Below are 26,705 nucleotides of genomic sequence, written 5' to 3'. Positions count from 1 at the left end.
GCTATAATAGGGACTTACAGGATAGTGCTCAATGATCATCCGGTTCAACAGTGTGGAAATAGCATAGAAGCAGCCAACATTCAAGCCTGTAGACCACAAACAGAAAACAGTTTATTCTGAGACAATCTGCACAGAAAGGTGGTCTCATGTGGGGACCAGATGGGTCCTGGTGCTTCTACCTAAAAACTCTTGAGAGCTTCACACAATATAAGAGACATTATAATCAGATTATTTGGGCATTTTTAGGGTGTATACTCCCCCTACTCAAAAACTTTCTCCTTTTTTGAAAGCTTTAAACTGAAAGATGAACATTTCTGTTTCCCAGCAGCTTATCATGTTAGCATTCCAACTGACTACACGTGAATCAATAAATGTGTGTGTGTGGGTATTAGTAAAACAACTGCCTTGTGAAACTCAGCACAGGATTCTTCTTATAATAACTGAAGGTAGACAATTGGCAAAAACTAAAGATGGAGGAGAGGAAATGGATTTTAAAAGGATTAGAAAGAAAGCAAGAAGTCTATAGTCTGAGAAACAGCTGCTAACACACTCAAACAGCCCTTTAACATGAACAACTTTGGTCTGTCTTTCCTATGTTGTCACTAATTAGTGACCTTTGAGCCAAAAAATGCTATCACCAAAAACAATCAGATCAGTGCTACACAAACTCTATTCGTTTTAATGACTCGCTCATATATGTGCTCAGAGGCCGATAAGGACTGTGAACGAGAGTTACATAGACCATAATGCACAGTATCCTTAACTCTTGCCAGGGTAAAAGTTTAGTCCTAGAAATGGTGGGGCTGACTGCTACAGTTTGCATGTTTAGTACGGGTAAGAGGGAGGAACCCACCATAGCTGACCACCAGGAGCATGAAGGGCTTGTTGCGCAGCAGACTCAAGATGGAGGCTGTGTAGGAGTACTCATCAGGCTGCATGTTCCTGGCCTGTGCCTGGGCCTGGCTGGGTGGGATCTCAGGTTTCTCCTGAAACACTGAAAAGCAACACAAACAAACGCAGCATTTCTGGAGGTTACTTTAGTTTTTAAGATATAAGATTTAGTAGGACAGCACCGGAAAAACACCGGACTGGGGCAAAGAGCAAAGTTCAGTGTGATGCTGAGGTAAGAGCAAAAGTGGACTCCAAACATGAGTAAACATGCTTATAAAGATAAGATATCAGTCTCCGAAGCAGGTTTTAACACACGTACAGCAGCCCTGAACATCTTTAGACATTGTCCAACAGAGTTACATGTGAGAATTTGGAATAATCTTTAACCTGCCAGCTCTCCAGTACAAGGTCCATGTGATGCTCGACTGAGCCTTTCTAAGAAAATGCAGGTAAGTGTCTAACACAGCGGGTGACATCTGACCTGCCCCCTGGACATCAAGTCAGCCACCAAATTTAACCACATATAGGTGGCTATTGTTATTACTTTTCTCCTCCTATCATAAGTCGTAGATTAACAGGTTTTATTGAATAACAGGTTGACATTTTCAGTATTTCTTCTATTTACTGATTCCGTAACACTTTCTGTATTGTTATTGCATTTAATCTTTCACTATTGAGTTTAGTGAGTTACCAAATATGATGCATGTTCCTGACAGCATAAATATACATTATGTGTAGTTAGAATTGGCAGTGTGTGCTTCACATGTGATTATATATTTTTTTAAATAAGTAAAACCTGCTTGATTGGGACAAGCAGATATATCTGCGCAGTATGTAAAGTGAAACACAGATGTTCTCCGCACGTGACACGACAATCAGCAAAAGCTGGAATCACAAACCTTTGACCTCAAAGGTCACAGTCACAGGTGATTGTGTCCCAAGGATTTGCTTTGAGTTATTTAGTCAGCATATCCAAGTAATCAAGGGACTGGTTCTCCACCACTGTTTCTCTGACTTTCTCTGACTTTTAGTCCTTGGTGGAGGTGAAGAGAGAATTTAACAGAGCTGGGGGCTGAGGTGGGGGGGTGATTTTATAAAACTCTGCTATGACTCCCTGAGCCCCTGCCTGTATTTCACGTCGTGTCAAAACTCATCTCATCAAAATGTGGACAATTACACCAATTACCGCAGCTGCTCATCTGGTGGAGTTGAAGGGATGTTGAGTTTTTCGCTAGAAAGCACACCTCGGGCAGGCTCAGTTTCCCAGCGGAGCTGGCTGAGGAGCAGACATCTCTGTGTAAAGCTCTGCCATACACAAGTCTGGATGTTCATATCGAGAACTTTGCAGCAAAGATGATTTCAAAGACTCTTTTGTGTTCTCATTTAAAACAGCAGTGTAATTCTTCTAGTGGACAAAGGAGTCAAGGTGAGGTAACACTGGAAACTACAAATTGTCAAGATGATGCTTTGCTTCATATATTTTCACACCAATAGCTGTGGGCGCTGAGTGACACTTAAGGTGACTTGCAGTGGGCGATTGCTGCATGAGTGAGTAAAGAGCTCTGACAAGGACTCTAACCCATTAGCTCTTTTACACAAACGTGAGGCTCAATCAAGACTTGGATCCATGCGTCTCCAAGGCCAGAAAAGGCAGTACAAGATCACATCAATGCTGGCTGGAAGCTGCAAACAGTGGCGTCAGTGTCTACAGGAGACCAATGCATAAAATTCACTGATGATTCTGTGCTCACAGATTTTCTGTTCTTTTCCTGATTTTCTTCCCCTTAAAATTCTCCAGGTTCTTCAACACGATTTTAGGTTTCAAACAGAAATGGTCAAAATGGTTCTACAAAGGCTCCAGCCATAACTGACATGTATAAACACTCATCTTCCCTTTAAACACTTACCGATGACCACAAGGACCAAGATGGCGGTGGCCATGCCTGCGCTAATGTAGAACATGATACTGATATGATGTGCCAGCTCGTCCATGTCATCCACGTTAGGCACGAGGATGGGTGGAACCAGGAACCCAATGGCAATACCCAACTGTAAGCGAGAGACACATAATTAACTATGGACTGATGTGATGCCTGCGCACAGACACATATGTCCAAATTTTAAAAAAGCTATAACGCAAAACACGTCACTGAAGACATAAAGAAGGGTAAAGTTTGCACTTTGATATGATGCCCTGTAAAAAGCAAGAAACACCCCAAAAACATAAACAAAAAATGAAATAAGTAATTGATGCAGAAAATGTCAATGCCTGTTTGGCATCTGACTGACTGCTGCAATCAGTGTGAGTGATGGTACACCTCTTATTATAAAACATAAAATATATGCATATTTGCCATTTGTGGCAAAATAAACCCGTCTGTAGTTTTTTGTTTAACAGAGACAGGTAACACCGTAAGTCACCATTCTTTTGTAAACTGCCTGACATGAAGATTACATGTCACTAAATTTAACTTTTAAAACCCCAGCCAACCTCAGTGAAAAGCAACACTTCTAGTGGATCTTGGGTAAATGGGAAGGGAGTGGGGGTAAACGTTCCAAATTTGAATACCACAGCAGCAGTGCCAACATCCTCGGCTTCCTACTGTCACAAGAACATTCCAGAAGGGACACCGGTGGTGGTCCCTCCACTCTAGGGGAAAGGTGAGAGAAGGAAAGGTGACGCGACACATTCCCGATTGTGAGTAACAAACCTGTGAAGTGTTTGACGAGTGGAAACACAGAAATATGTACGATCCCTTCAGTCGTCTGAGAATGTTACACCCACTGTTACACTTGTTGCCTTCTACAGCCTTCAGACAGATTAGAACCTTCGCTATAATGTTTACCTTGTTGCCAGTGTACTAGAAAAAGCTCTAGAAAACATTCACAGCAGACAGTCACACATTTGAACCAAACTAAAGACTTTTTATAACCTCGTCAAAACTATGCAAAACAGGCTCATTGTTCATTGGCTCCAAATTACAGTGACCTCGCTTGAAGTTTGATGTCTGTTTGATCTTCAAAGCGTCACAGGCTTTTCTGGAACCCTTACCTAATTTTTTGCTAATGTGAACTGTTTCTAAATGTCCAAGGTATTACATAAAACGACTTCAGCCTGAAAACTTGGAAGCATCCAGTGTTAGGGACCGCAGCCAAAGCAATTAAGCCATGGTGAGCAAGTAAACATCGACAGCAGCGCGTCCTTTTCATCTTCATCGGCAGGGAGCGGGTTTAAAGCACAAAACAAGAACATTCATGACAAGCGCCGGTGTTTGGTCTAATGATGGAGGGAGAGGACATGGTTCAGCTTTGGAGGTTAAAGGGCACCACAGCGTGCTCAGAGCGGTCAATAAGATGAGAAAAGTGTTAGAGACTGTGGAGAGATCACAAAGCACTGATATGTAGCCAAGTACACCACATTTGCTCTGTTTATTTTCTCTTTACTTTAGATATGACTTAAAATTGCATAAAACTATCACTCTCCATGTTTCGTGGGTAAATTTAAGGTAAATTAGATTTCAGTTGATGCGTGTTGACATTTCCTGTGACCTTTTTTGGAATTTTCAGATGATTTTGTCTGTCTAATGCCGTTCTCGGGATTTTTAAAAGGAAAGCAAAAGCAGTGAAACACACCCGCCCCAGCAGACCTGACTACCTTGCCATGCACACAGCATTCTTAGTGCAATCTCACTGTAAATGAAGAATTTATGACTTCATATTTTGATACTGGTAATCCAAGTAATGTTTAAACAGTAAAAATGCTCAGTGTAATGTAAACCATGCCCTTCTACTTCCCATATACTGCTTGCCTGGTATGTGAAGTACTTTAATAGAACTAAAATGGTTCAGCATCCAGCATGCTAACATGTACTGCATGCTGGGTTCATCGTTTCTTTAAGAACCTTTACTCTGAAGGGATTACTAGCCATTAGTTTTCACCAGTGGCAAAGAAGGTGACTGGCTTTGTTAAACCTGCGGACTCTGGAAGAAGGTTGGAAAGAAGAATCCACAGGAGGAGAGACACTCAATCACAAATCAAGATAGCTTGACCTAACAGAAACATGCTATTTTTTTAATATACTGCACAAAGAGTTAAAGATGACAGAGCTCTCATTCACTCTCGCCCACTTTAAAGAAGAAAAGTGAATAACACCATACACACATTTTTTTTAACCCAGCAGGTAAACAAAGACACACCTGGTTTCCCAGAACCCCAATGGAACAGGCGGTGGACACTTCCTGCTGCCCGAACCACAGAGATGCAAGTCTGGAAGGGATGCCCAGGATATAAACCGTGGCCACCGAGCACACGAACTGTCCAAAGAAGGTCAAAGCAAACATGCTGGGGTCCGCCGAGCCCGTCTTGATCCAGGCCCCGATGCAGTTGTAGGCGGACCCCACCACCACAACATCTCTGATGCCTCGATTGTCGAGGAGCCACATGACGGGTAGGATGAGAGGGATGTAGGTGAGAAAGTAGATCATGGAGAGCCAGTCAATGGCCAGGGTGCCGATGCTGTAGAAGCGCATGAAGATGTTGCTGATGATGCCGTACTGCAGCCACATGAAGGCGTTGCTCATGGAGTAGGCGCTGAAGATGAAGAGCATCACCCACCGCCGTTTGTACAGCCTGGTCTCCATGAGCGGAAAGAGCCGCGCGGTGTCGATGGCTGATGGCTCCAAGGTGTCATCACCATCTCCCAGAGGCAGGCAGTGTGCGTATTCTCGCAAGCTGTTTCTTTCTTTCCCCGTTGGGGTGCAATCATTGACCCTGGCCTTGTCGAGGCTGTCCGCCCACTCATGAGAAAGTTCATCCTGAGAATTCATGTTGCTCCCAGTGAAACTCTTCCCTCTTCCTTCAGGCTTGTGTGGCTCTCAACAGCTGAAGGGAAGAGCAAACAATTCTTCTTGTGTGTGCACTCTCTTAACACCATGGCAGCTTACCTGACTAGGCCCTCCCACCCAGCAGGAACTTCCTAAATGGTGATCATAACCAAGCTCGCCCGCTGATCCTAAACTGGAGATTACTTCCTATTACTGCTGGCTGATTTACCAGAGGTGAATCTGGGGTGCAGTTTAAATATAATGAGCAGTATATGAGTAGGCTCTGATTTCAGTCAACAATTACATACCCAGCTGCAAATGTCGGGGTTCGGCCTTCTTCTCTAGTGGTTTTAACACCAAGGATGCGTTTTACTTTTCATTTAAAACTCCTACTTCCATGTGAGATCGCATAAAAGCATAGCATGTAAATGTAAGGACGAACTACAAGAGCAACTTGGTTTTATTGCTAAGTATAGGCACATGACACTCACACATACATAAATGCGTCAGACAAGTTAAAGTTCATTGAGAGGAATACTGAATGTGCACAGCTGCCATGCTGTGACACAGAGGGGAAGTGTCCCTGAGCACTGAAACATGAAGTGACGGTAACACACTGCTTGTTGACCAGTTATTAAGGTTGAGTGTTTCTGGTTCCTAAATTGGATTTACCAATGTGCAATCACTTTGTATTATGTCATCTGTCTCTGGCATTACAATACTGGCAGACCTGAGGATGGTCAGTTTACACAGTGCAGTCAGGAGGGATTAGCACAGTGGCACATTTATGTTGTGTTAAGTCACATGCCAGTGCACTGCTGGTATGAGATTCAGCTTTAATTTGAAGATGTTTATATCCACATTTCTTTGAGCATAGGCTACTATTATTTTTCCTGTTTCTTTATTACACAGAAAATTTGAAAAAATAAAAAAGTCGTTTCAATTAAAGAGCTTGTACATATTGGTGGATTAACCATTACAGAAAGATAGCAGAACAAGCAAGCTTCCAAACTGTAACCTGTATAGAGATAAAATTAAACGCTTACATTTAGATTTGATATTCTGGTTTTATTTTGGTGAAGTGTATCTTAAATGTGTAGTTAGCCGAGATGGTAAGTCAAATTTTCAGGTATCTGTACTTTAGTCGAATATGTATTTTTGTGACAACTTTTTACTTTTATTCCCTACATTTTTAGACAAGTATCTGTACTTTCTGCACCTTACATTTACAAAAATGGCTCGTTACTTTTGGTAACGAGCCATTTTTGGCTAAATGGATAAATGGAGGAAACAGTTACACACAATAGAAATTACTGTGAACCATGATCATTTTTGCCCACACTTGAGACACTTAGACTTGAGACTCTTAGAGAACCCCACCTACTGAATGCCACTTTAATGTAAAGCCAAGTGTCTCATACTTCATAGATGAGTTTTTCATGAGTTTTTTTCTGACTGTACTCACGTGGATGCACGACAAGGTGACACTAATGACCTTCCAGTGTGTGCAATGAGTCCTTGAATCTATATAAGCGCTATATAAAAACTACTGCTCTTTGTCTTTGTCAACAATAGAGCACAAAAACAACTGATCAAAGCCAGCGATCATATTGTTTCTAAGTTCTTCGATCCTTGTCATAAGGTGGTGTTACTGACAAATTTTTTTACCCTGCATTCAGACACAAGGACAGTAGTTCAGTCAGCCGTGATTAATTCTGATCATATTAGTCTTATTTTCAACATAAGGCATAATATACTGTTTGCTAAGCAAATCAAACACTAATACTTGCATTAATCAAAGTAATCAAATATTAAAATGTACTATATTATTAAAAAGTGTTGCTGAACGGAATGTAATTCGTAACAACAAAGTAATAACAATACAGTAGTGAAATCCAGTCCTCATACTGATGGATGCTCTGTGTTAATGAGTAATATAGTCCAACATCCAGCTCTAAGCCTGGCTTTTCTTACAGTGCGTCTTTAAACACGCTGGAAATTTCCAGGCTCTATCTACACCACCTCTCTGTGAAATCCACGGAAGGATCGAAGGGAAGTAAAGAACAGTCAAAAACTCATTCAGGATATTGAAACTACAACCACAAACGCGCGCCACCGTGGCTGCCGACAAGCGTCTTTTGGGAAAACACTGTCATGTGAAATTGTAAACTGACAATGTCTGAATGAAAGACGAAACAGTAGTTGCGGAAATACCAGGTTTGCTTTGTTGGCAGTGCTATCGTCTTATTTTCATACAATCAGAGCAATAAAACGGTAAAACACTACTGATAAGCCGATTGTAAAATAATTTCAGGAATATCCTGCTCCATAACGGAAAGATTTTTTTTTTTTGGCATTTATGGATCACGATTAGGGTTGCCAACTCCCTGAAAAATAAATAAGGGACACCTCGTGGCCAGGGCCGGGCAACCCAGTTGTCTTCACCCTTCCCAGTGTGGTAGCTCTTTTTGTGTGTGTGAAATTTTTTAACCATTTGACTTGAATTTGATTTAAGCAGATATTCTTTGTGATATGACCATATGGGAAACAAATGATCATTTAGCCATTTATTTTTAGCTCAAAATGACAACATTAACACAGTAAAACAGGTCTTTCTTAAACAGAAGCCTGTCATGCTTAACTTTTGAGAATATAAGTAAATCTTTCTTTAAAAAAAAAAAAAAACTGTCCTGCTTAAAATAATAGAAAACAATAGAACAAAAATATTCTTGTAATTGTGCACATATAGTGCATTTAGTACAATTTGCTTCAGCTGAGGTATTATTTCAGCTTTTCTAATGCTAATCAGCTGCTCCTGTTTGTAAACCCACTTGTTCCCATGATTACGCATCTTAACTCATCATCATTATTCATCTATGTATTACTTTTATGTATTAGTCATCTATTTGTTGTAATCATCTATCCTTGCAGTTGTTTATTACACAAAATAAATGATATTATCACACTTCTGGCCACATAGCGCTGATATTCACTGCACATGCCCATATTGTCAGGGCTCTGTGTGCGGGCAGGCAGAGATGAGGATCCAAATGCAGGACTCGAACACAGAATTGAAACTCAAAAAACCTCAGCTTTATTGCTGGCAGAAAAAACAAACATGGAATGAGGATGGAACACTGAGACCAAGGACACACAGGCATAATTCTGAGGGTACGACGCGACACTGAGCATGGGAAAAACACAGGGCTTATATACACAGGGTAGTAACGGGGGAATCGGCAACAGGAGGGAGACACAGCTGGGAGAGATCAGGGCTAACGAGACGGGGGAGCTAAGCTGCACACACTAACATAAGACAAAGACTTTCACAATAAAACAGGAAACATGAATTACAAAACAAGCATGCAGACTTTACACTGAGAGACAGACAGAATGACACATGGAATCTGAACTAAACGTGAGATATAACTGAGAACAAATCCTTAAGCACGGATAAACAGAAACAAGAAATAATAATCATCATCATCACTACGAGAAGAAAACAATCCATGAAGCAGAAATAAACCAAAACATAAACTCAAAATACTGGGTCCAACGGACCCAGAACCGTGACAGTACCCCCCCCCCCTCTAAGGGCTGGCTCCCGACAGCCCCAAAAAAAAAAAAAAAAAAAAAAAAAAAAAAAAAAAAAAGCCCAACAAAGCACCAGGCCAGGGCGGGCGGAGGGGGTCCAGGATGGAGGGACAGGCCCAAGCATAAAAAAAAACAAGGAGCACCAGAGTCCAAAAAACGCAGGAAAGCATATCAAAAACAAAACGAAACCAGAGCTCACCAAGAGTCTACAAAAAAGTCCAGGGGGCCGACCGTGCACACGGCAACGGTGGCGACGTGCGAACAGTTCTGGAGGCCGACCGTGCGGACGGCAACGGCGGCGAGGAAGCAGTTCTGGGGGCCGACCGTGCGGACGGCAACGGCGGCGAGAAAGCAGTTCTGGGGGCCGACCGTGCGGATGGCAACGGCGGCGGGAATGCAAGCCTGGAGGCCGGCCACGCGGAAGGCAGTGGCGGCAACAGAAGTCCGGAGGGCGGCCACGGTGGTGATGATGCCCAACAAGCGGCCTGGCAGATGACCGACAATGTGGAGGTGGTAGGAGGGGACCCGAAGGCTGCGTGGCCCCTGCAGCCCCAGGCGAAGCGGAGGTTGGATCAGATGAGGCAGAGGCTGAAGCCGAAGCTGGGCCAGGCGACGCTGATGCAGAGGCGGGGCCGGGCCAGGCGACGCTGATGCAGAGGCGGGGCCGAACGAAGCTGGTGATGCGGGAGCCGGACCAGGCGACGGCGTGGGTGGAGACGCGGAGGCTGCAGCTGGCGTGGGTGGAGACGCGGAGGCTGCAGCTGGCGTGGGTGGAGACGCGGAGGCTGCAGCTGGCGTGGGTGGAGACGCGGAGGCTGCAGCTGGCGTGGGTGGAGACGCGGAGGCTGGACCAGACGAAGCAGCTGATGAGGACGCTGAAGCTGGGCCAGGCGAAGCAGCTGATGAGGATGCTGACACGGAAGCTGGGCCAGGCGAAGCAGCTGATGAGGATGCTGACACGGAAGCTGGGCCAGGCGAAGCAGCTGATGAGGATGCTGACACGGAAGCTGGGCCAGGCGAAGCAGCTGATGAGGATGCTGACACGGAAGCTGGGCCAGGCGAAGCAGCTGATGAGGATGCTGACACGGAAGCTGGGCCAGGCGAAGATGATGATGCTGATGATGAGACCGCAGCGGGCGAGGATGATGAGACCGCAGCGGGCGAGGATGATGAGACCGCAGCGGGCGAGGATGATGAGACCGCAGCGGGCGAGGATGATGAGACCGCAGCTGAAGGCTGGACGGGCTCCTCGGGCCCCCCAGCTGACGAGGCAGAAGGCTGGACGGGCTCCTCGGGCCCCCCAGCTGACGAGGGAGGAGGCTGGACGGGCTCCTCGGGCCCTCCAGCGAGAACAGTCTCAGGACCAGTGGGCACAGGGGCCCCTGGAACACACAGGACAAAACCAGCAGGCGCACGGGCCTCTGGCAGGGACAGAACAGGACCAGCAGGCGCACGGGCCTCTGGCAGGGACAGAACAGGACCAGCAGGCGCACGGGCCTCTGGCAAACACATAGCAGACTTCAGCCGCCCAGAGCATTGACTCTGCTCAGGCAGTGACAGCCGGGTGCAGTCCTCAGCTGGGTTCCTAGCCTCCAGGGGTCCAGAGTAGGCTGAGGGCTGAAACTCAGCCTCTGGGGAGGCCCTGGAGCGCGTCACAGTCTCTGAACTGGCCAGCTTTTTAGGAATGATTACATTATCATGAGGTTTGTTGCTCTGCTTAGAACAAACTGATGAAACACAGTTCATTTTAGATTGATTTGACTGAGCTTGTTGTACCGGGGTAGCAAGTGACACAGGGTGCAGGGCTAGTGGCTGCTGAACAGGAGGCTGAACTGAGGGTGACTGAAACAATGGTTGGGATGACGACGGTGGTGGAATTGGAGACTGAGCTTGAGGCCGGGCGGCTAACTGAGCTTGAGGCCGGGCGGCTAACTGAGCTTGAGGCCGGGCGGCTAACTGAGCTTGAGGCCGGGCGGCTAACTGAGCTTGAGGCCGGGCGGCTAACTGAGCTTGAGGCCGGGCGGCTAACTGAGCTTGAGGCCGGGCGGCTAACTGAGCTTGAGGCCGGGCGGCTAACTGAGCTTGAGGCCGGGCGGCTAACTGAGCTTGAGGCGAAAATGGTGGTGGTGGAGTTGGTGTCTGGGCTACAGGCGGCTTCTGAGCAGGAAACACAGGACACTGAGCTACAGGTGGCTGCTGAGCAGGTGACACTGGAGACTGAGCTACAGACGGCTGCTGAGCAGGTGACTGAGCTGAAAGCGGACGGGCAGCTGACTGAATAAACATAGCTCCAGAATAAACAGATCCAGATGGAACAGTCTTAACTCCTGGATCTGAAAAAACATCAGGCGCACAGTCTTCTGAACCAATGGGAAAATAGTCATTCTTAAAACGAAAACTCTTATTTTCCCGAACCGGAGAAACACGAGCTGTAGTGTTCATGTAGCTGGCGTTCGCAGCTTTGGGGGAAACAGTCTGTCTATCCCTTGACAAAAAAGGCGAATGAAGGGAGACTCTGTCACTCACCCTAGGCGGTTGTTTGAGCTGAATCCCAGGCTCCTGCTGGAGCTGTGAGTGCTGGCTGCGTGTTCGCTGCCTCCCTGTTGAAGAGGGAGCGGCGCTGGCGGAATGTGACGAGGGAGGACTCTGCTGTGGCTGCTCCTGCTGTGATGTGGAAATGCTGGGTGAGTCAGGCGGCACGATAATAATCCCTAATATCTTGTAAAAGGCTTGTGCAGGCGTGAGCTGATTGCTTGCAGGCTCGTAGTAATCCTCCCGGGACCGGCTGGAGCGTTTTCTGCGAGACCTGGGCGTCCGCGGGGAGGAAGCAGACGAGTGGGCCGAAGGGTAGGCTGCCAGCGAGGAACGGCAGCACGGAGGCCCTCCAAGCGCTAGCCGAGTCCCGTCAAAACGGGAGCTGCGCTTCCACGGTGAGTCCGCTGGATCCATTACTGGTCGCGTCGTTCTGTCAGGGCTCTGTGTGCGGGCAGGCAGAGATGAGGATCCAAATGCAGGACTCAAACACAGAATTGAAACTCAAAAAACCTCAGCTTTATTGCTGGCAGAAAAAACAAACATGGAATGAGGATGGAACACTGAGACCAAGGACACACAGGCATAATTCTGAGGGTACGACGCGACACTGAGCATGGGAAAACACAGGGCTTATATACACAGGGTAGTAACGGGGGAATCGGCAACAGGAGGGAGACACAGCTGGGAGAGATCAGGGCTAACGAGACGGGGGAGCTAAGCTGCACACACTAACATAAGACAAAGACTTTCACAATAAAACAGGAAACATGAATTACAAAACAAGCATGCAGACTTTACACTGAGAGACAGACAGAATGACACATGGAATCTGAACTAAACTAAACGTGAGATATAACTGAGAACAAATCCTTAAGCACGGATAAACAGAAACAAGAAATAATAATCATCATCATCACTACGAGAAGAAAACAATCCATGAAGCAGAAATAAACCAAAACATAATAAACTCAAAATACTGGGTCCAACGGACCCAGAACCGTGACACATATTAACCTTAACCAGAGGGTTTAAAAAAACAAACCAGTGTTTACATACCATATCTGCTTCAGCCGTGGCCTGGTGGACAAGAAATTGGTTAAGGGTTCCCCGAGCTTTCACGCCCCTCATGTTCTTCATGTGCCACCACTAGAAGCATGCCTATGGAAAAAGTGCGCCAGCACACAGTGCAGTGCGCTTTAAAGGTGTTATCGTGCATTTTCCCAGCCAGGTGTTTTCCTTTTCCCATTCCTCCCTGTACTTTTGCAGCCTATTTTTCTTTCTCTGAAGGGAACAAACATTGCTGCTCTAATGCTGGGCTTATACTGTGTGATTTTTGGCCCATTTTGAGACGATTTTTGAGTCGTGCGACCGATTTGGTGATCGGCCCGATTTTGGCCTTCATCGTGCATCGTTTAGTATACGTGGGGTAACGAGAAGCACACTGCTCACGCGCAAACACGTAAACGTCGGTGAAAAAGACGGAGCAGCACGGCAGTGCAGCGTGTGATCTGGACACAAGCGATGGAGGCACAACTTGTAGAACTTTGGAAAGCTCATCCGAGCCTTTTCGATGTGGCATCACAAAATTATCACGACCACAACAACCGTGAAAATAGTTGGATTTACATGCTGCTCAATCACAGCTGCCTGATCATGTTTTTCATTAGCAATTTAGCAAAGTTGATGGTGGTGGTGTGTCTGTGTGAGTGAAAGACAGAGAGGGGGAGCGACAGATTTTCTGTTATAACCTTCATTTTAAGGAGGCACAGTGTGAGCACTCAGGTCGCATCAGAGCATCGGGTGAGACCCTGCATCGTGACCTACCAACTTCTAACCCCTGCGAGTCAATCGTGCAGTTTGAAAATCGCACAGTGTAGGGCTGCACGATTAATCGTTAGAAAATCGCGATCTCAATTCATGCTTATGTGCGATCTCATTTCCAAATGACAACGATTAAAAAAAAAAAAAAAAGACGACGATTTTACCGCATTTTGATCCGGGACGTACTCTGCTGTGCCGTGTGATGCTAAAATTAGCAGGGAAAACAACGGAGAGCACTTCAGGGATGACGAGAAAGTGACAGGAGAAAATCCGTCCCGGTCAACCACCCAAACATCAATAACGGGAACCTTATACAGCGCTACAGTGTGTGAATGGGTGGATGACTGGTTGTGTAAAGCGCTTTGGGGTCCTTAGGGACTAGTAAAGCGCTATACAAATACAGGTCATTTACCATTCCCTATACACGTCGAACTCCCGCAGGCACAAAGACATTACGGAGGCTATCACTTATCACCTGACCAAAGATATGGCTCCCATCAACACTGTGCAAAACGAGGGATTTAGGAAAATGATCAACACCCTAGACAAACGCTACACAGTGCCGTCCCGCAACTATTTTTCTATTGTTGCACTACCTGCTCTATACACGCAGCGTCGAGCAACGGTGGAGACGGAATTTCAAGCAGTACAACATTTTGCGGCAACAACAAAACGTGAGACATTTGTTGTTTTTATGTTTATTTATTGTTTTTATGTTCAGTCTTAACTGTTACGAAGTTGATGTGCAGTTAATAAGTGCAATAAATATTTATACTGGAAAAGAAAATCGTGAGAGAATCGTGATCTCAATTCTAAGCCAAAAAAATCGTGATTCTCATTTTATGCAAAATCGTGCAGCCCTAGCACAGTGTCTGCCCAGCTTTAGGTTTACTGTCATCCGAGACTTGCACCGCAGTGTCGGCGTTTGTTTCCCTGTTGGCCATGCTTCTTGTTGTGGTCATCTGTTGTCTTCCGGTATTTTCTCTGTAAGCGACCTTTCCTCGACCAATGAGATGAGCGGTAATCTGAATTGTCATACTCGAATTGTCATAAGTGTGCTGTCAGCTCATTGGTCACAAAGCAGGAGAGGGGCTGGGAATTATGTTTTCAAACAAAGCGTTAATTCCATTAACATTTATAGACTACTTTTGATTCTCACTGTATTACGGGACAAAGTGCGTCCCTTATCAGCTCAATATGGGACGATTCCGTATTTTAAGGGACGGTTGGCAACCCTAATCACAATAAGACTTTATTGTACTTCCTGGAACAATATGATGCGTTATGAGCTGTGTAAAAATAGATATACGAAAACATTTAGTTAATTTAATGTAAGTTTTGCACATTAGAGTGTAAACAAATCACTCAAAAAACAAAACTGGGAGATTATGATACCTGGGAAAGACTGCGTGGAAGTAAATACACTGACCCAGCAAAAGATGGCGACAGTGGTCACGTCATTTCCCATTTGGATGCCTCGTTCAAAACCAGCCCGGTCTCCCAGCAAACAAACATGAAATAGTTGGCGTTTGTGTTCGTGGGTAGGGAGCTTCAAGTGTTTTTCGTGACAAGCAGCACAACTTTGTGACTTACGTATTTCAACAGGAAGTATACATTTGTCCAGGCAAGCGGGGCAACCAAGAAAACAGCAAAGGGTTGGATTTCAGCGCAAGCGGTGATATTTTTCTAAACCTGACACATTTTTTTAATTGGCTAAATCTAACAAAATCGTTTTTACGTTAGGTAAATGTTTTATTACAACTTTCCTGATGTAGCTTTGATGTCTACAACACTGGGAGTCATCTCATTTCAACAATATCTGTTTTTTTTATTGTAATCCCTTTACTGACTTTTACTTGCATATGCTTTCAATACAGAAATTACTACAAAAAACAAAACAGAAAAACCAACACTGAAACGAATGCAAACGAATATTAATCATTAAAAAAACAAACCTAAACTGAAATGAGGAAGTCCACTCTGGAAACTAACAGAAACTAAACTGAAACAAAAGTCTAAGTGAAATAAAAATAAATGGTAAATGGCCTGTATTTATATAGCGCTTTACTAGTCCCTAAGGACCCCAAAGCGCTTTACATATCCAGTCATCCACCCATTCACACACTGGTGATGGCAGCTACATTGTAGCCACAGCCACCCTGGGGCGCACTGACAGAGGCGAGGCTGCCGGACACTGGCGCCACCGGGCCCTCTGACCACCACCAGTAGGCAACGGGTGAAGTGTCTTGCCCAAGGACACAACGACCGAGACTGTCCAAGCCAGGGCTCGAACCGGCAACCTTCCGATTACAAGGCGAACGCCCAACTCTTGAGCCACGATCGCTAACTAATGTCCCGCTCCAGTTCACATACAGAGCTATTAGATCAACTGAAGACACCATTGTCTGAGGTTCAGAGGCTGTCGGATTGGTGTGCAGACAACAACCTGGACCTCAATACCACCAAGACAAAAGAGCTGGTAGTCGACTTCAGAAGGAGGAAGTCTGAGCTGCAGCCTGTCAGCATCAACAGGGAGCGTGTGGAAAGGGTCTCCAGTTTTAAGTTCCTGGGTGTGCACATAGACAGACCTCCAATGGAGCTCAAACACCTCGGCGGTTTTAAAGAAGGCCCAACAGTGTCTCCACTTTCTGAGAACCGTCAGAAAAATGGACCTGAAGAAGGAGCTGCTAATCGTCTTCTACCGTTGCTCCACTGAAAGTCTGTTGACATACTGCATCTGTGTATGGTTCTTCAGCTGCACCATGGCACACAAAAAGGCACTTCAGAGGGTCATTAATATGGCCCAAAAATCACTGGACATCCTCACCCTTATCTGAAGGACCTGCACAGCATTTGCTGTCTCAAGAGGGCACGCAGCATCCGCAGGGTGTTTAAGCTGCTGCCGTCGGGCAGGAGATTCAGGCTGCTGAGGTCGCGGACAAACAGACTCAAGGACAGCTTTTACAACAGGGCAATAGCCCTAATCAGTGCTAACAGTTGACCTGATTGGCTACCTCCCTGGACTTTTTGGGGGGCCCATAACATAATAATAATAATAACAATGTGAAATAAAAACATAGACTCATTCTTTTTATTCATACAGTCATTCTTTTTATTTCTTTTTATTTATTAAGTTAAGTTACTGTGTTGTCTTGTTTTTGTTGTGTTGTGTTGTGCGTAATGCCGAGTGGGACAGTTTCCAATTTTGTTGTACTATTGTACTAGACTGAGGAATGACAATAAAGAGTTATCTCTTATCTCGTTACCTCTAATTGGAAACCTGACTTTACAGTTGCCCCACCTGTCAAATCTCACGCTCGGGGGGATTTTTTAAAAATATATTTCTATCCTCCCAGCAATTCATCCTTGTCCTCTGAGGCGAGCATAATCTCTACGTTAAGTACAATTTATGCAATCTATATGAATCCTACTGTCAAGAGCACAAGCAAGGCTTTCTAATGACGCAACATTTAAGGGAGGACTCCTAACAGACAACATGTACTTTTCCAAATGTTGCATTTGAACAAACCACAAAATTACTGGAATAATATCTTTTGGACAGACAAGCCAAAATTGGAGCTATTTGACTGTGATGCGCAGTGTAAACCAAACATAGCACAACAGCACAAACACCTTATAGCAACTGTCAAGTTCAGTGGTGGCAGGTTGTTGATTCGGGCTTGTTTTGCTGGCACAGGACTTTGCACTTGCAGTCAATGACTCAACTATGAACCACTCTCTATGCTAAAGTATGCAAACATGAGACCATTTGTCTGACTGAAAGCTTGGCCAAAATTGATTTATGAAACAAGACAATCATCCCAAAATAAGCACAGCAGCAAATTCACAACAAAATAGCAGAAAAATTTAAGAATCGAGGTGTTGCAATGACCCGGTTAAAGTCCAGACCTCAGTCTGATCGTGGGACCTTGCAGAAATGAATGTCCTCAAACCCCAATGAACTGAAGCAATGCTGTAAAAAAGAGTGGAAATTCCTTCAGAGTGATACGAGACTGATAAAATTCCATAGCAACTGATTACATCAACCTATCACTGCTAAAGGTGGTTCTATAAACTATTTAATCATCGAGTGTACTCCGATTTTGACAAGGCTGCATCGAGTGCAGTGAAAAGTTTACTATTTAAGTTTAGAATTCTTTTTTTATATTATACTCTTCAGAAGGCGACTTGAGGCGACTTCTGTTGTGATTTGGCGCTATATAAATAAAACTGAATTGAATAGAATTGATAATTTTTCTTCACAAATCCCTCAAACTACACTGTAAAAAGGTACTTAAACATTGGTGGGTCTGTGTTACTGTCACATATGAAAACACTATCCTGTATATCAGTAAGTAAACTAGTTCTCTGTAGCTTGCAAGGATTCTGGGTACAGGACTTGTATTAAGTGACTTGTAAGGATGTGAAGTGATCATCAGCTTGTGCAAAGTAAACAAGAATAAAATTCAGTGGAGATGTAGCCACAGAGCGGGCAGATCATCTTAAAAGAACCGGTTAAACATCCTGTGTGCACAGTGTCATTTCACATGTTTGCAAACACATGTAGGGGAGACTGGCTGTTTGCTTTAGCATCTGTAACTCAATTAATTTTTGCACTAGTTTTCAGACTTTTACATAAAATGCCGACATTTGTTTTCTGCTCCCTTTGGGGTCTATTTTCAGAAAACACAAAATATCCTTTCACTGCTACGCAGACGACTGCCAAATGTATTTGCCTTTAGCACCAAATGGCCCAGGCTCCATCCAATTTTTTTGAACTACCTTGAAGATGTCAAAGCTTGGATGGCTCTGAACTTTTTGAGTTTCAATGAGAGTAAAACGGAGGTGATTGTATTTAGACCTAATAATATTTCATGCAACCCGCTTGGGAATTGTGGTTGGCTAGGGTATTATATCAAATAGCATGTGACAAATTTGGGAGTCATTATGGACGCAGATTTTAAATTGGACAAACATATTAGTTCTGTGTTGCAAAAAAGCTTTTTCCAGTTGAGGCAAATAGCAAAGCTGAAGCCAGTTTTGTCAAGACGTGACATGGAGAAGGTAATACATGCCTATATTTCAACTCGGCTTGACTACTGTAATGCACTTTATGTTGGAGTCAGCCAAGGATCTGTTGCACGTCTTCAGCTCGTTCAAAATGCTGCTGCCCGCCTCTTGACTGGTACCCACAGGCACCAATCCTGTCTTCTCTTCATTGGCTTCCTGTTCATGACAGAATTGATTTCAAAGCGCTGATTTATAAATGCCTTAATGGTCTTGCTCCCCCATACCTTTCTGAGTTACTTCAGCCTTAGATTCCTTCGCGGACCCTCAGATCAGCTGACCAGCTGCTGTTGGTTGTCCCAAAATCAATCTAGGCTAAAATGTAGAGGAGAACGAGCCTTTTCAATTATGGCCCCCAAACTTTGGAATACGCTGCCTTTAAATATTAGACAGGGATCTTCATTTTGAAAACACACCTTTTTTCAATAGCGTTCAGACTGGTGTGAGTTGATATGTTTATCATGTGTATTATTATGTTTTTATGTGAGTGCAGTGGTTTTATCTTGTGTTTTATCCTTTTGTTTCTGTACAGCACTTTGGGCAAACTTTCTGTTTTTAAATGTGCTACATAAATACACTGAATTTGGTTTTGGGATTTGGATAATAAACAAAGTTTAGTGCTGGTCAAAACAATTACTTTTGTACTCTCCCCCCCCCCCAATAAAAATCTACACGCAGTTGTTTCCTGCCATGTCAATCATCATATGAAATCAGGAATGGAAGTGGGTAGACACCGAAGTGACCATATGAGTCCTATCTCATCTCTGATTGGTGGGATTGGCGGTGCTACAACTCTCTTAATTTTACAAATATACCCAGTCTCCCCCATTTGGTTTGCCAATTAAGGACAACACGCCCAAATAGAAATAACCACTGCAATGGCAATTCATTGATATTGACGGTGCAGTTTAAATATAACTGGTGTAGTGGGTGCATCCATCACTCACACTGTTTTCGAACAATCAAAAACAAATTCCTTCAGTTTTTACAGATCAGATTTAGTCAGGGCCTCTTTGCCTGGTGGACAAAGAAGTATACCAGGTGGCACAGAGGGACCCCCCAAAACCCACAGTTCACTGCCTGCAGAAAGTGAAGAAAACACACCTGATATTTATCACAGCGCAAATTAATGCCCCCCCCCCCCCAAAAAACAACAACAACAACAACAACAACAACAAAAACAACAGGAACCAGGCACCAGGAAAAACATAGCCAAAGAAGCAGAATATCATTATTGGCACATTTCTATCATTATTTACAAGCTTTATCAAAACGTCTAGTTTTATACAGCCTAACATTTGCATTTGATTAAATCCATAACTTATTGTTCTATAAAGTTGGAAGGATAAGATTAAGTCAGCTGGGCCCAAATGGAAATATTTAAATTGATTCCACTCTAAGATGTTCATTGAGCCAGTCTACTCCAAGTTACTAATGTCTATAAATGTACCAGATATTAGGCATTATTTTTCATGGGTTTTACGCAACAAACAGAAATTGAGGTCTGTTTAACCGACTCCCTGTGTTAACTCACCTGGTTGCCAAAAACTCCAATGGAGCAGGCGGTGGAAACCTCATTCGCTCCGAACCACACCGACGCCAGGCGGGAGGGCATCCCGAGGATGAAAACCTGGGCAAAGGAACTCATAAACTGTCCAAGCATGGTGACCCAGAATAGGCTCGGTTTGGCACTGGCCACCTTTATCCACGTCCCGGCGCAGTTGAGCGCATTCGCAATCAGCGCTGTGACCCGCAGTCCCTTAATATCCAGGAGCCAGGTGACTGGGAAAATGAAGGGGATGTATGTGAGCATGTAGACCATAGACAGCCAGTCCACCGCGAAGGCTTCCACCTTGTAGAACTTCATAATTATGTTGCTGATGATCGCGTATTGGATCCATTGGTAAGCGTTGATCAGAGAGTAAGAGCTGAAGAGGAACACTATCATCCATCGCCTCCTGTATAGACGCGTAGTGACCCCCAAGTCGCTCTCCCTGTTTATGATCCCGCTGTGTTCAATGGGGTCCGCGGCAGCTGGACCTATTACTCCCATGTGTGGACCATTCTCCGTCGTATCCGGAGCGCACCTGTCCCCCATTATCTGCTCCAGAAATGAACTGAACTGAACTGAAGCACAGCCACCGCGACACTAACCTACTTAAGATGTCCTTTAATAAAGAAAAAAGAAAAGAAAAAAAAAAAACGAAAATAGGAGGGAAAAAACCCAAGTATCACTTTCGTTCCACGTGACACTGCCAAAAACCATTCAGCTGTCGGACTTCCTCTGTGCCTCGAACCCCTTTAGACTGATCAGCCTTTAATTGAGATGTCTAACCGGCTCCTGAGTATATACACTTGAGCTTTCTGAGAAATTCCCTTTGAAGAACGTGTTGACACCGACTTTTACTCCACCCAGCTGTTGAGATAAGAAATGACAGTGGCTGTTCCTCGGGAGCTCTGAGAGAAACCCTCAACATGACAGAGCAGAGATAACCTCTGAAGACGACACAGTGCAGTCTGTCTGAGCTGCTCATGTCAGTACTGTTGCATGTTTCGACTTCATCCCCTGTTGCAACACAGCAAATTATCACTATGCCGCAAAAAATACCCACTCGGAGCTCAGCTAACTTACAGTAACGTTGCTGTCAGCCTACTTCTCTCCTGAAGCTTTAGTTCCTTTTGCCTCAGCCACTGCGGTTTTAATCTGCGTGTTAAATCCCCTCTGATAACAACAACGGGCGTCTTTGTGCTTATTTGTTCGTGCGTGCTGAGAATTTGGTGTTTTTCTTATTTCAATAATTTAAAAAATGATTTACATGTCTAAACCAAACGATGGTCCACATTTAATCTAAAGTAGTATTTTATTATTATTGCACATTAGTTACTACTGGACCTACAAAGAATCCATCATGACTAAAAATGGGGGAGAGGTATGGAGCAATATATTATAGTTAATACATTTTAAGTAGTTTAAAGATATTTAAGTGTGCCTCTTGGCATAGGCACACTTAATAAAGCAGGAAGGTTAATGAGCTGTGCTGCAGCTCACCACAAGATGTCAGGGTTTACCAGAAACTTTGCTCCTGAAACTTTTTTTTTTGTGCACAAAATATTATTATAAAACGTCTTCCATTTTGCAAGACTCAAAAAAATATTATTCAATAATTTTAAAAAAAGAAACTAGACATTTATTTCTTAAGGAAATACAAAATGGGATTTTGTGATAGCTTATATGCTTATATAACACCATATACAAAAGAATAAAAACATAAACATAATTGCTAGTAACAATATGGTAACAGAAAATAAAGTACAATGTAAACACTTGTATATATATATATGTATGTGCATACATGACGCCTGCGCCAAAAAACAATGGAATAAAGAAAAAATGTTCAGCTGCTGTGCCAACAAATGAAAAATGCTTGAGGTTATTTATGCGATACAAAGGCTTCTTTGACTGTGGGTTTATACAGAAATAAAAAAAATCATCTGCATGTGATGGTTAATGTATTCCAGTAGTTATTTTTTTATACATATATAACTATTTCCCCACAGATTTCAATGATATTTCTACAATTCCCTGCATGTATTTTAACAATTGAAGGACAGTCAAGGTCACATCATGCTGCAAAGATGTCTATTTGTAGCCTGATAACTTACAAACACTGTCTCTTTGGGGTATCGCCTCTTCCCTGCATGGAAACAGTGACTTAGTTTCATCCCACACAGCAACAAATAATCATCTGTGCAGCTGACTGATCGAATGCAGTTCTGTTTTAGGGTTAACTACAAAAAAACAAAACAAAAAGCATTAAAACACAGGTGTAATTACTGGAAATATATCAAAGTAATGCCTCGTGTGTGGCTTGTAATTCTACCAAAAGTTGTGCTGTGTTTTTTTCTTTACTTTCACACTAATTGTGGCTGGACCTGTGAAGACGAAAATGAAGAATAAATGAAAAAGCAAGAAGGAACAATAAAAAACAAAAACAAAACAAAAAAAGACTATGAAAGAAGATTGATTTAACTGCCAAAACAGTGTCTAAGCACAGTGGATCCACATTTTGTGGTGTAGCGCTCAGTGGCTGGTTCTCCTCCATGACCGAGGCCCCAAACGTAAGTGCTGCTAGTTTGTTGCTTCTTCCCAATCGTAAACTGTAGGAACTCGCACTACAACCTTCACTTGGCCTCCAGCTGCTGCAGCAGGGGGCTCACCTCACCCTCCGGAGTTTTGACACTGTCTGTCCTGACAATACACGTGGGGCGGTGGCGGTTGAGCATGAGGATCAGCTGCTGTCGTTCAAGCTTCAGCTCCTCGATCTGGGCTTTAAGGTCGGAATTTAACATCTCTAGCCTTTCCGACTCCTGCCATGGGATTGGAAGGAAGACAAAGTAATAATTGTGGAAAGAGTGAGACACAAGTTGAGTATGTGAGAGTGTGCAATCATGCAAAGGAGGCTCCTTAGATGTGCCTCACCTTTTGTAGATAATCTGTCCTCTCCTTCTTTTTGTTTCGACAGCGAGCTGCAGCCACTTTGTTTTTCTCCCGCCTTCGTTTTCTCCTCTCTTCCTCCTCGTCTCTCTAGAGACAGGCACAAGAGTTTTAAACACACCTTCAGGCACAATTAATCTGCCATACAATAGCAGGCAGTCCATGAACAGAGTAAGGATGGGAATGTGTATGTGTTAATATTAGTATTTAACCTACTGGGTTCTTCTTTGCTATCACTGTAAACAAGTCAAAGTGACATTTCCCCAAACTAAAGACCTTTTGGTTTGTTTTTCCCTCTACATTAGCGTGCAAGTCCTTCTGTTTCAGTCATGGTATGCATAAAAATAGAAAAAAAGCATTTTTTAACCTGGCACAGTCTGGCATGCCTAAGCATCCTTGAACGCCAGGTAATTGATGAACCCGACGTGTTTTTTTTTAAGGCAGGAGAAGTCAAATCTCCCCAAGAAAACCTGTGCAAGTGTATGGAGGACGTGATTTCTCACGGACATCTGACACAGCGGGAAAGTTCATATAAAAAGCCATTTCTTCTCATTGTTTTATATATGTAGGGTGTTGTTGTTTTTAACTCTATTTGTAAACACTACTTTGGGACAGCATTAAAAAAACTACCTGTACTTCTGCCACTATTACTAATCTACCTGCTCTATAAACTACATGTCCCTTTGTGTCCACTAGATGGTCCTGTTGAATAAAATATAAACAGCAAACATATTTCTTTAGGATACAGAAGCGAGATTTTAAACACAGTTAGCAGACAATTTCCATGCCTTTTTTTTAACAGCAGATACATTAAAAGCACACCTTGGAGCCACTTTTTAGAAATGAACGTTTAAAAAGAACATGTAAGCTGAGTAAAAACTTAAAACGTGGCCTTAGTTTAAAGGATAACGGTTATCAACTGCTTAGTGTGTCCTATACCTCAGTTTTGATTATTAGAGGCCTCTTCCCCAGACTATCCAGGAAATGCAGAGGTGATAGCATTGTCCCAAACTCCTGGAGGTCGCCAAATTTGAGCTTGTCAGTCAGCGTGGTGGCTGTGATCCCAGCCAGTGGGCCCAGGCTGGGCAGGGAACCTGCTGTGACAGAGGGATCTGGGATTTGTCCTGGCATCGTGTCAGACTCGGTCGTGACCACAGCTAGGCGGGAGAGGGAGAAAACGGGAGATATACTCAGACAACAAACCAAGTCAGATTAAGGAAAACACATAAAAAACTGAATACATTACAGGAATGCTTTACATTTATGAGTTGATAACAAATATAAGTGCATTATGTACCATCTGTTAGAGGGCTTCAATGAATCATTTGCAAAAGGTGGACTGATGTTGTTTTTATTCAATTTTGCAATATTTTCTAAAAAACAATTTCTAAAACTTCAGGGATCATGGCAAGAAAGTACATCATCTAATGCTACAAGGCCAAAAAGAGAGGTGAACAACACTGCAAAGACTAGACTCAAACAAATTCTACTTTATTCCAAGGGGCGCTAAAGGTAGCAGTTGCCAAGAAATAGTTACAGGGTGACTGTGATTTCCTGAATATGAGACATATCGAGGGGGAGAGCCAAAATTGAGGATAAAGACGTGAAATTATGCAGCCAAAATATAGCATAATGCAGTAACGTTTAAGAAAATAGTTTGCTTTCTTTAGCTGAAAAACAAAGTTAACTGTGTGAACACATTACCACAGTTTTGCACAGGCAAATATGTAGACAAGGACACTTCAGCATATACAAAGACGGTGAGAGCCACCCAACATACAGGAAGTTACTACAGCAGCTCAGCGGATGTCCAAGTCACATGAAATACCCCCAAAAAACTTCTGATGTACCTTTATCCCACATCACAAAAACAACCAAGGCAAATTCTAATTAAAATATATAACCACAAGAAACAGCAATCTGGCTTTGTGTTCTTTGTGTAGACTAATGTTTATTAAAGAGGGGGGTCAAATCGCAGTGGCTCTCCTCAGAACATGAACTCACAGGCTACATAATAATCTCACATGGGAATAACTTTTAGTTTTGCAACTTCCTCAAAGTTCAGGTTATAAAGACCAAGAGGAAGTAGAGAGGCCATAAAAAAAACACAAAACTCTGCTTGCAATTAAAGCATAACAGCCATGATAAAACGGAGAAATAATGTGTGAGCAGTTTAGCTTGAAATGAAAGCAAAAACACTTAAAGCCAAATGTAACTTTTGCTTATCATTTTTTCTATCCTCAAAATAAAACCCCAAACACACATTATGAGCCAGTGACTGCCATCTGAATGTTGATGCAGGGGCCCCGAAGGTGGTTTTAAACTTTCTCTACTAATAGTCACTTTATTAATGGCTAATCCTGAATGTCCCATAGAAACAACTCGCTTGGTCATGGTTTATTATCACCAGACTATTTGTTTACAATGCTGAACCCCCCAGGCTATGCATGAAAGCACATTTAGAGCCGTTTAATAATGTAATCGCTTGACCAGTTATATAGTGGTGTAGCTGAATTGGTCAACTTGAAAGCGGAAGTTTTTTTTTCTACAGTGCGGCATTAAGCCCATCTTACGTAACTTTGTGTTTCCATCAGAGACCTGCAGTGATAAAATGTTACAGCTTTCCGTCCACAGCCGCTCGGATAACCCGCATTTTGAGAATCAGTGCGAGGCACTAATGTAAACGGCGGACTAGACAAAACAAGAACATTTTGTTCTGAATTGTGCACGCCGTGATTCATGAAAAGGGAGCATGCAAACAAAAGAAAATGACCTTTCTGCAGCACGATCACTAAAGATGTCAGGTTTGCTTTGACAGAGAAATTCAGAGAATGCATCGATCGCACCGTATAATCGAAAACATCAGACCTGCCCGCTGCCTCTTCGCAAACTATGCTCGTTATGACCTATGTGTGGCGCGCCAATAAGCTATTCAGCATGTACCAAAAATAAATAAATAAATTAAATATGCAACTCTCGACTTCTGAAGTTTTGTATACCGACCTGACTTTGATCCCAGGTGCAACAAATGTCCTTTCTTCTGGTCAGCCGAGGGTCGAGAGTATATTTTAAAAAGTGGAAATCGTTGCATCAGCCCGATTTTAAACGTGATCCCAATCTGGGAGGATTTGGGAATGCGGAAATTAGGCTATGCCAGTCAAACGTAAGCAGGGATGTTAGAAAAAAAAGTAGCCTACATAGTGGGGGCAGAAGTGGGGAAGTCGCACCGCTCCTCCCATAAAGAAACAGGGAGGCTGCATACTGCTGCTGCCGCTGCAACCACAATAATACGACTCAGATGCAGGCCTGCGCTGGAAAAACAGTACGGCCACTGATCTACAGTGAACTCCCACCTCCGCTTCTTCAACAGCAAATATCTAAAGGGTACTACAAATAAAATAAAAATATTTGTATTTGAAATATTTTAAAGGAATTTTACTTTAAGTTTCTTTGGAGGAAAAACCCCCTCATAATTCAA

The 26,705-nt window shown here is 43.5% G+C and overlaps 3 protein-coding genes across 7 annotated transcripts in view; all 3 read right to left on the bottom strand.

Annotated features, from left to right (window-relative positions):
• flvcr2a (FLVCR choline and putative heme transporter 2a) overlaps positions 1–21,427 on the bottom strand; it is a 28,892-nt gene extending 7,465 nt beyond the window's left edge. Inside the window, exons 1-4 of one of the 3 annotated variants that reach the window (XM_085258119.1) lie at positions 20,267–21,427; positions 2,799–2,940; positions 854–994; positions 19–86 (exon numbers count right to left, since the gene is read on the bottom strand). In XM_085258119.1, coding sequence (XP_085114245.1) covers positions 19–86; positions 854–994; positions 2,799–2,940; positions 20,267–20,830 — 915 coding nt within the window. In that variant the 5' untranslated portion in view covers positions 20,831–21,427. Of the gene's footprint in view, positions 1–18; positions 87–853; positions 995–2,798; positions 2,941–5,088; positions 5,719–20,266 lie in introns of those variants that run through there. The other 2 variants (XM_085258120.1, XM_085258121.1) reach the window with 2 other exon arrangements.
• LOC146552600 (uncharacterized) lies at positions 9,375–19,314 on the bottom strand. 2 transcript variants are annotated; one of them, XM_085258118.1, is made up of 2 exons: positions 11,538–19,314; positions 9,375–11,498 (listed from the first exon to the last, which is right to left on the bottom strand). In XM_085258118.1, the coding sequence occupies exons 1-2, from the start codon at positions 12,256–12,258 to the stop codon at positions 9,505–9,507; spliced, it is 2,715 nt and encodes a 904-aa protein (XP_085114244.1). In that variant the 5' UTR covers positions 12,259–19,314; the 3' UTR covers positions 9,375–9,504. The 2 variants fall into 2 exon arrangements, with proteins under 2 accessions (XP_085114244.1, XP_085114242.1); XM_085258116.1 differs by having other exon boundaries at positions 9,375–18,891; positions 18,960–19,314.
• A 467-nt stretch (positions 21,428–21,894) lies between the features above and the next one.
• Positions 21,895–26,533, bottom strand: LOC146552598 (jun dimerization protein 2-like). 2 transcript variants are annotated; one of them, XM_085258133.1, is made up of 4 exons: positions 26,231–26,533; positions 24,167–24,384; positions 23,213–23,317; positions 21,895–23,100 (listed from the first exon to the last, which is right to left on the bottom strand). In XM_085258133.1, the coding sequence occupies exons 1-4, from the start codon at positions 26,316–26,318 to the stop codon at positions 22,915–22,917; spliced, it is 597 nt and encodes a 198-aa protein (XP_085114259.1). In that variant the 5' UTR covers positions 26,319–26,533; the 3' UTR covers positions 21,895–22,914. The 2 variants fall into 2 exon arrangements, with proteins under 2 accessions (XP_085114259.1, XP_085114260.1); XM_085258134.1 differs by lacking the exon at positions 26,231–26,533 and adding an exon at positions 26,001–26,210.
• Between the last annotated feature and the right edge of the window lie 172 nt (positions 26,534–26,705).

This window comes from Mchenga conophoros, linkage group LG19 (assembly GCF_057382185.1).
Source record: "Mchenga conophoros isolate Kocher_MC1m ecotype Shallow Benthic linkage group LG19, M_conophoros_male_GT1.1, whole genome shotgun sequence".
In the NCBI taxonomy this organism is placed as follows: Eukaryota; Metazoa; Chordata; class Actinopteri; order Cichliformes; family Cichlidae; genus Mchenga; species Mchenga conophoros.
Note: the sequence above shows the minus strand (reverse complement) of the source record. Positions and strands in the feature narration are given on the sequence as shown.

Excerpts from the sequence above, each read along its gene's own strand:
- LOC146552598 (XM_085258133.1), bottom strand. The coding sequence starts at position 26,318 with ATGCAACGATTTCCACTTTTTAAAATATACTCTCGACCCTCGGCTGAC. Across the intron at positions 23,318-24,166 it reads CTCTAATAATCAAAACTGAG|AGAGACGAGGAGGAAGAGAG; the intron begins GTATAGGACACA and ends GCCTGTCTCTAG. Across the intron at positions 23,101-23,212 it reads GGACAGATTATCTACAAAAG|GAGTCGGAAAGGCTAGAGAT; the intron begins GTGAGGCACATC and ends ATCCCATGGCAG.
- LOC146552600 (XM_085258116.1), bottom strand. The coding sequence starts at position 12,258 with ATGGATCCAGCGGACTCACCGTGGAAGCGCAGCTCCCGTTTTGACGGG.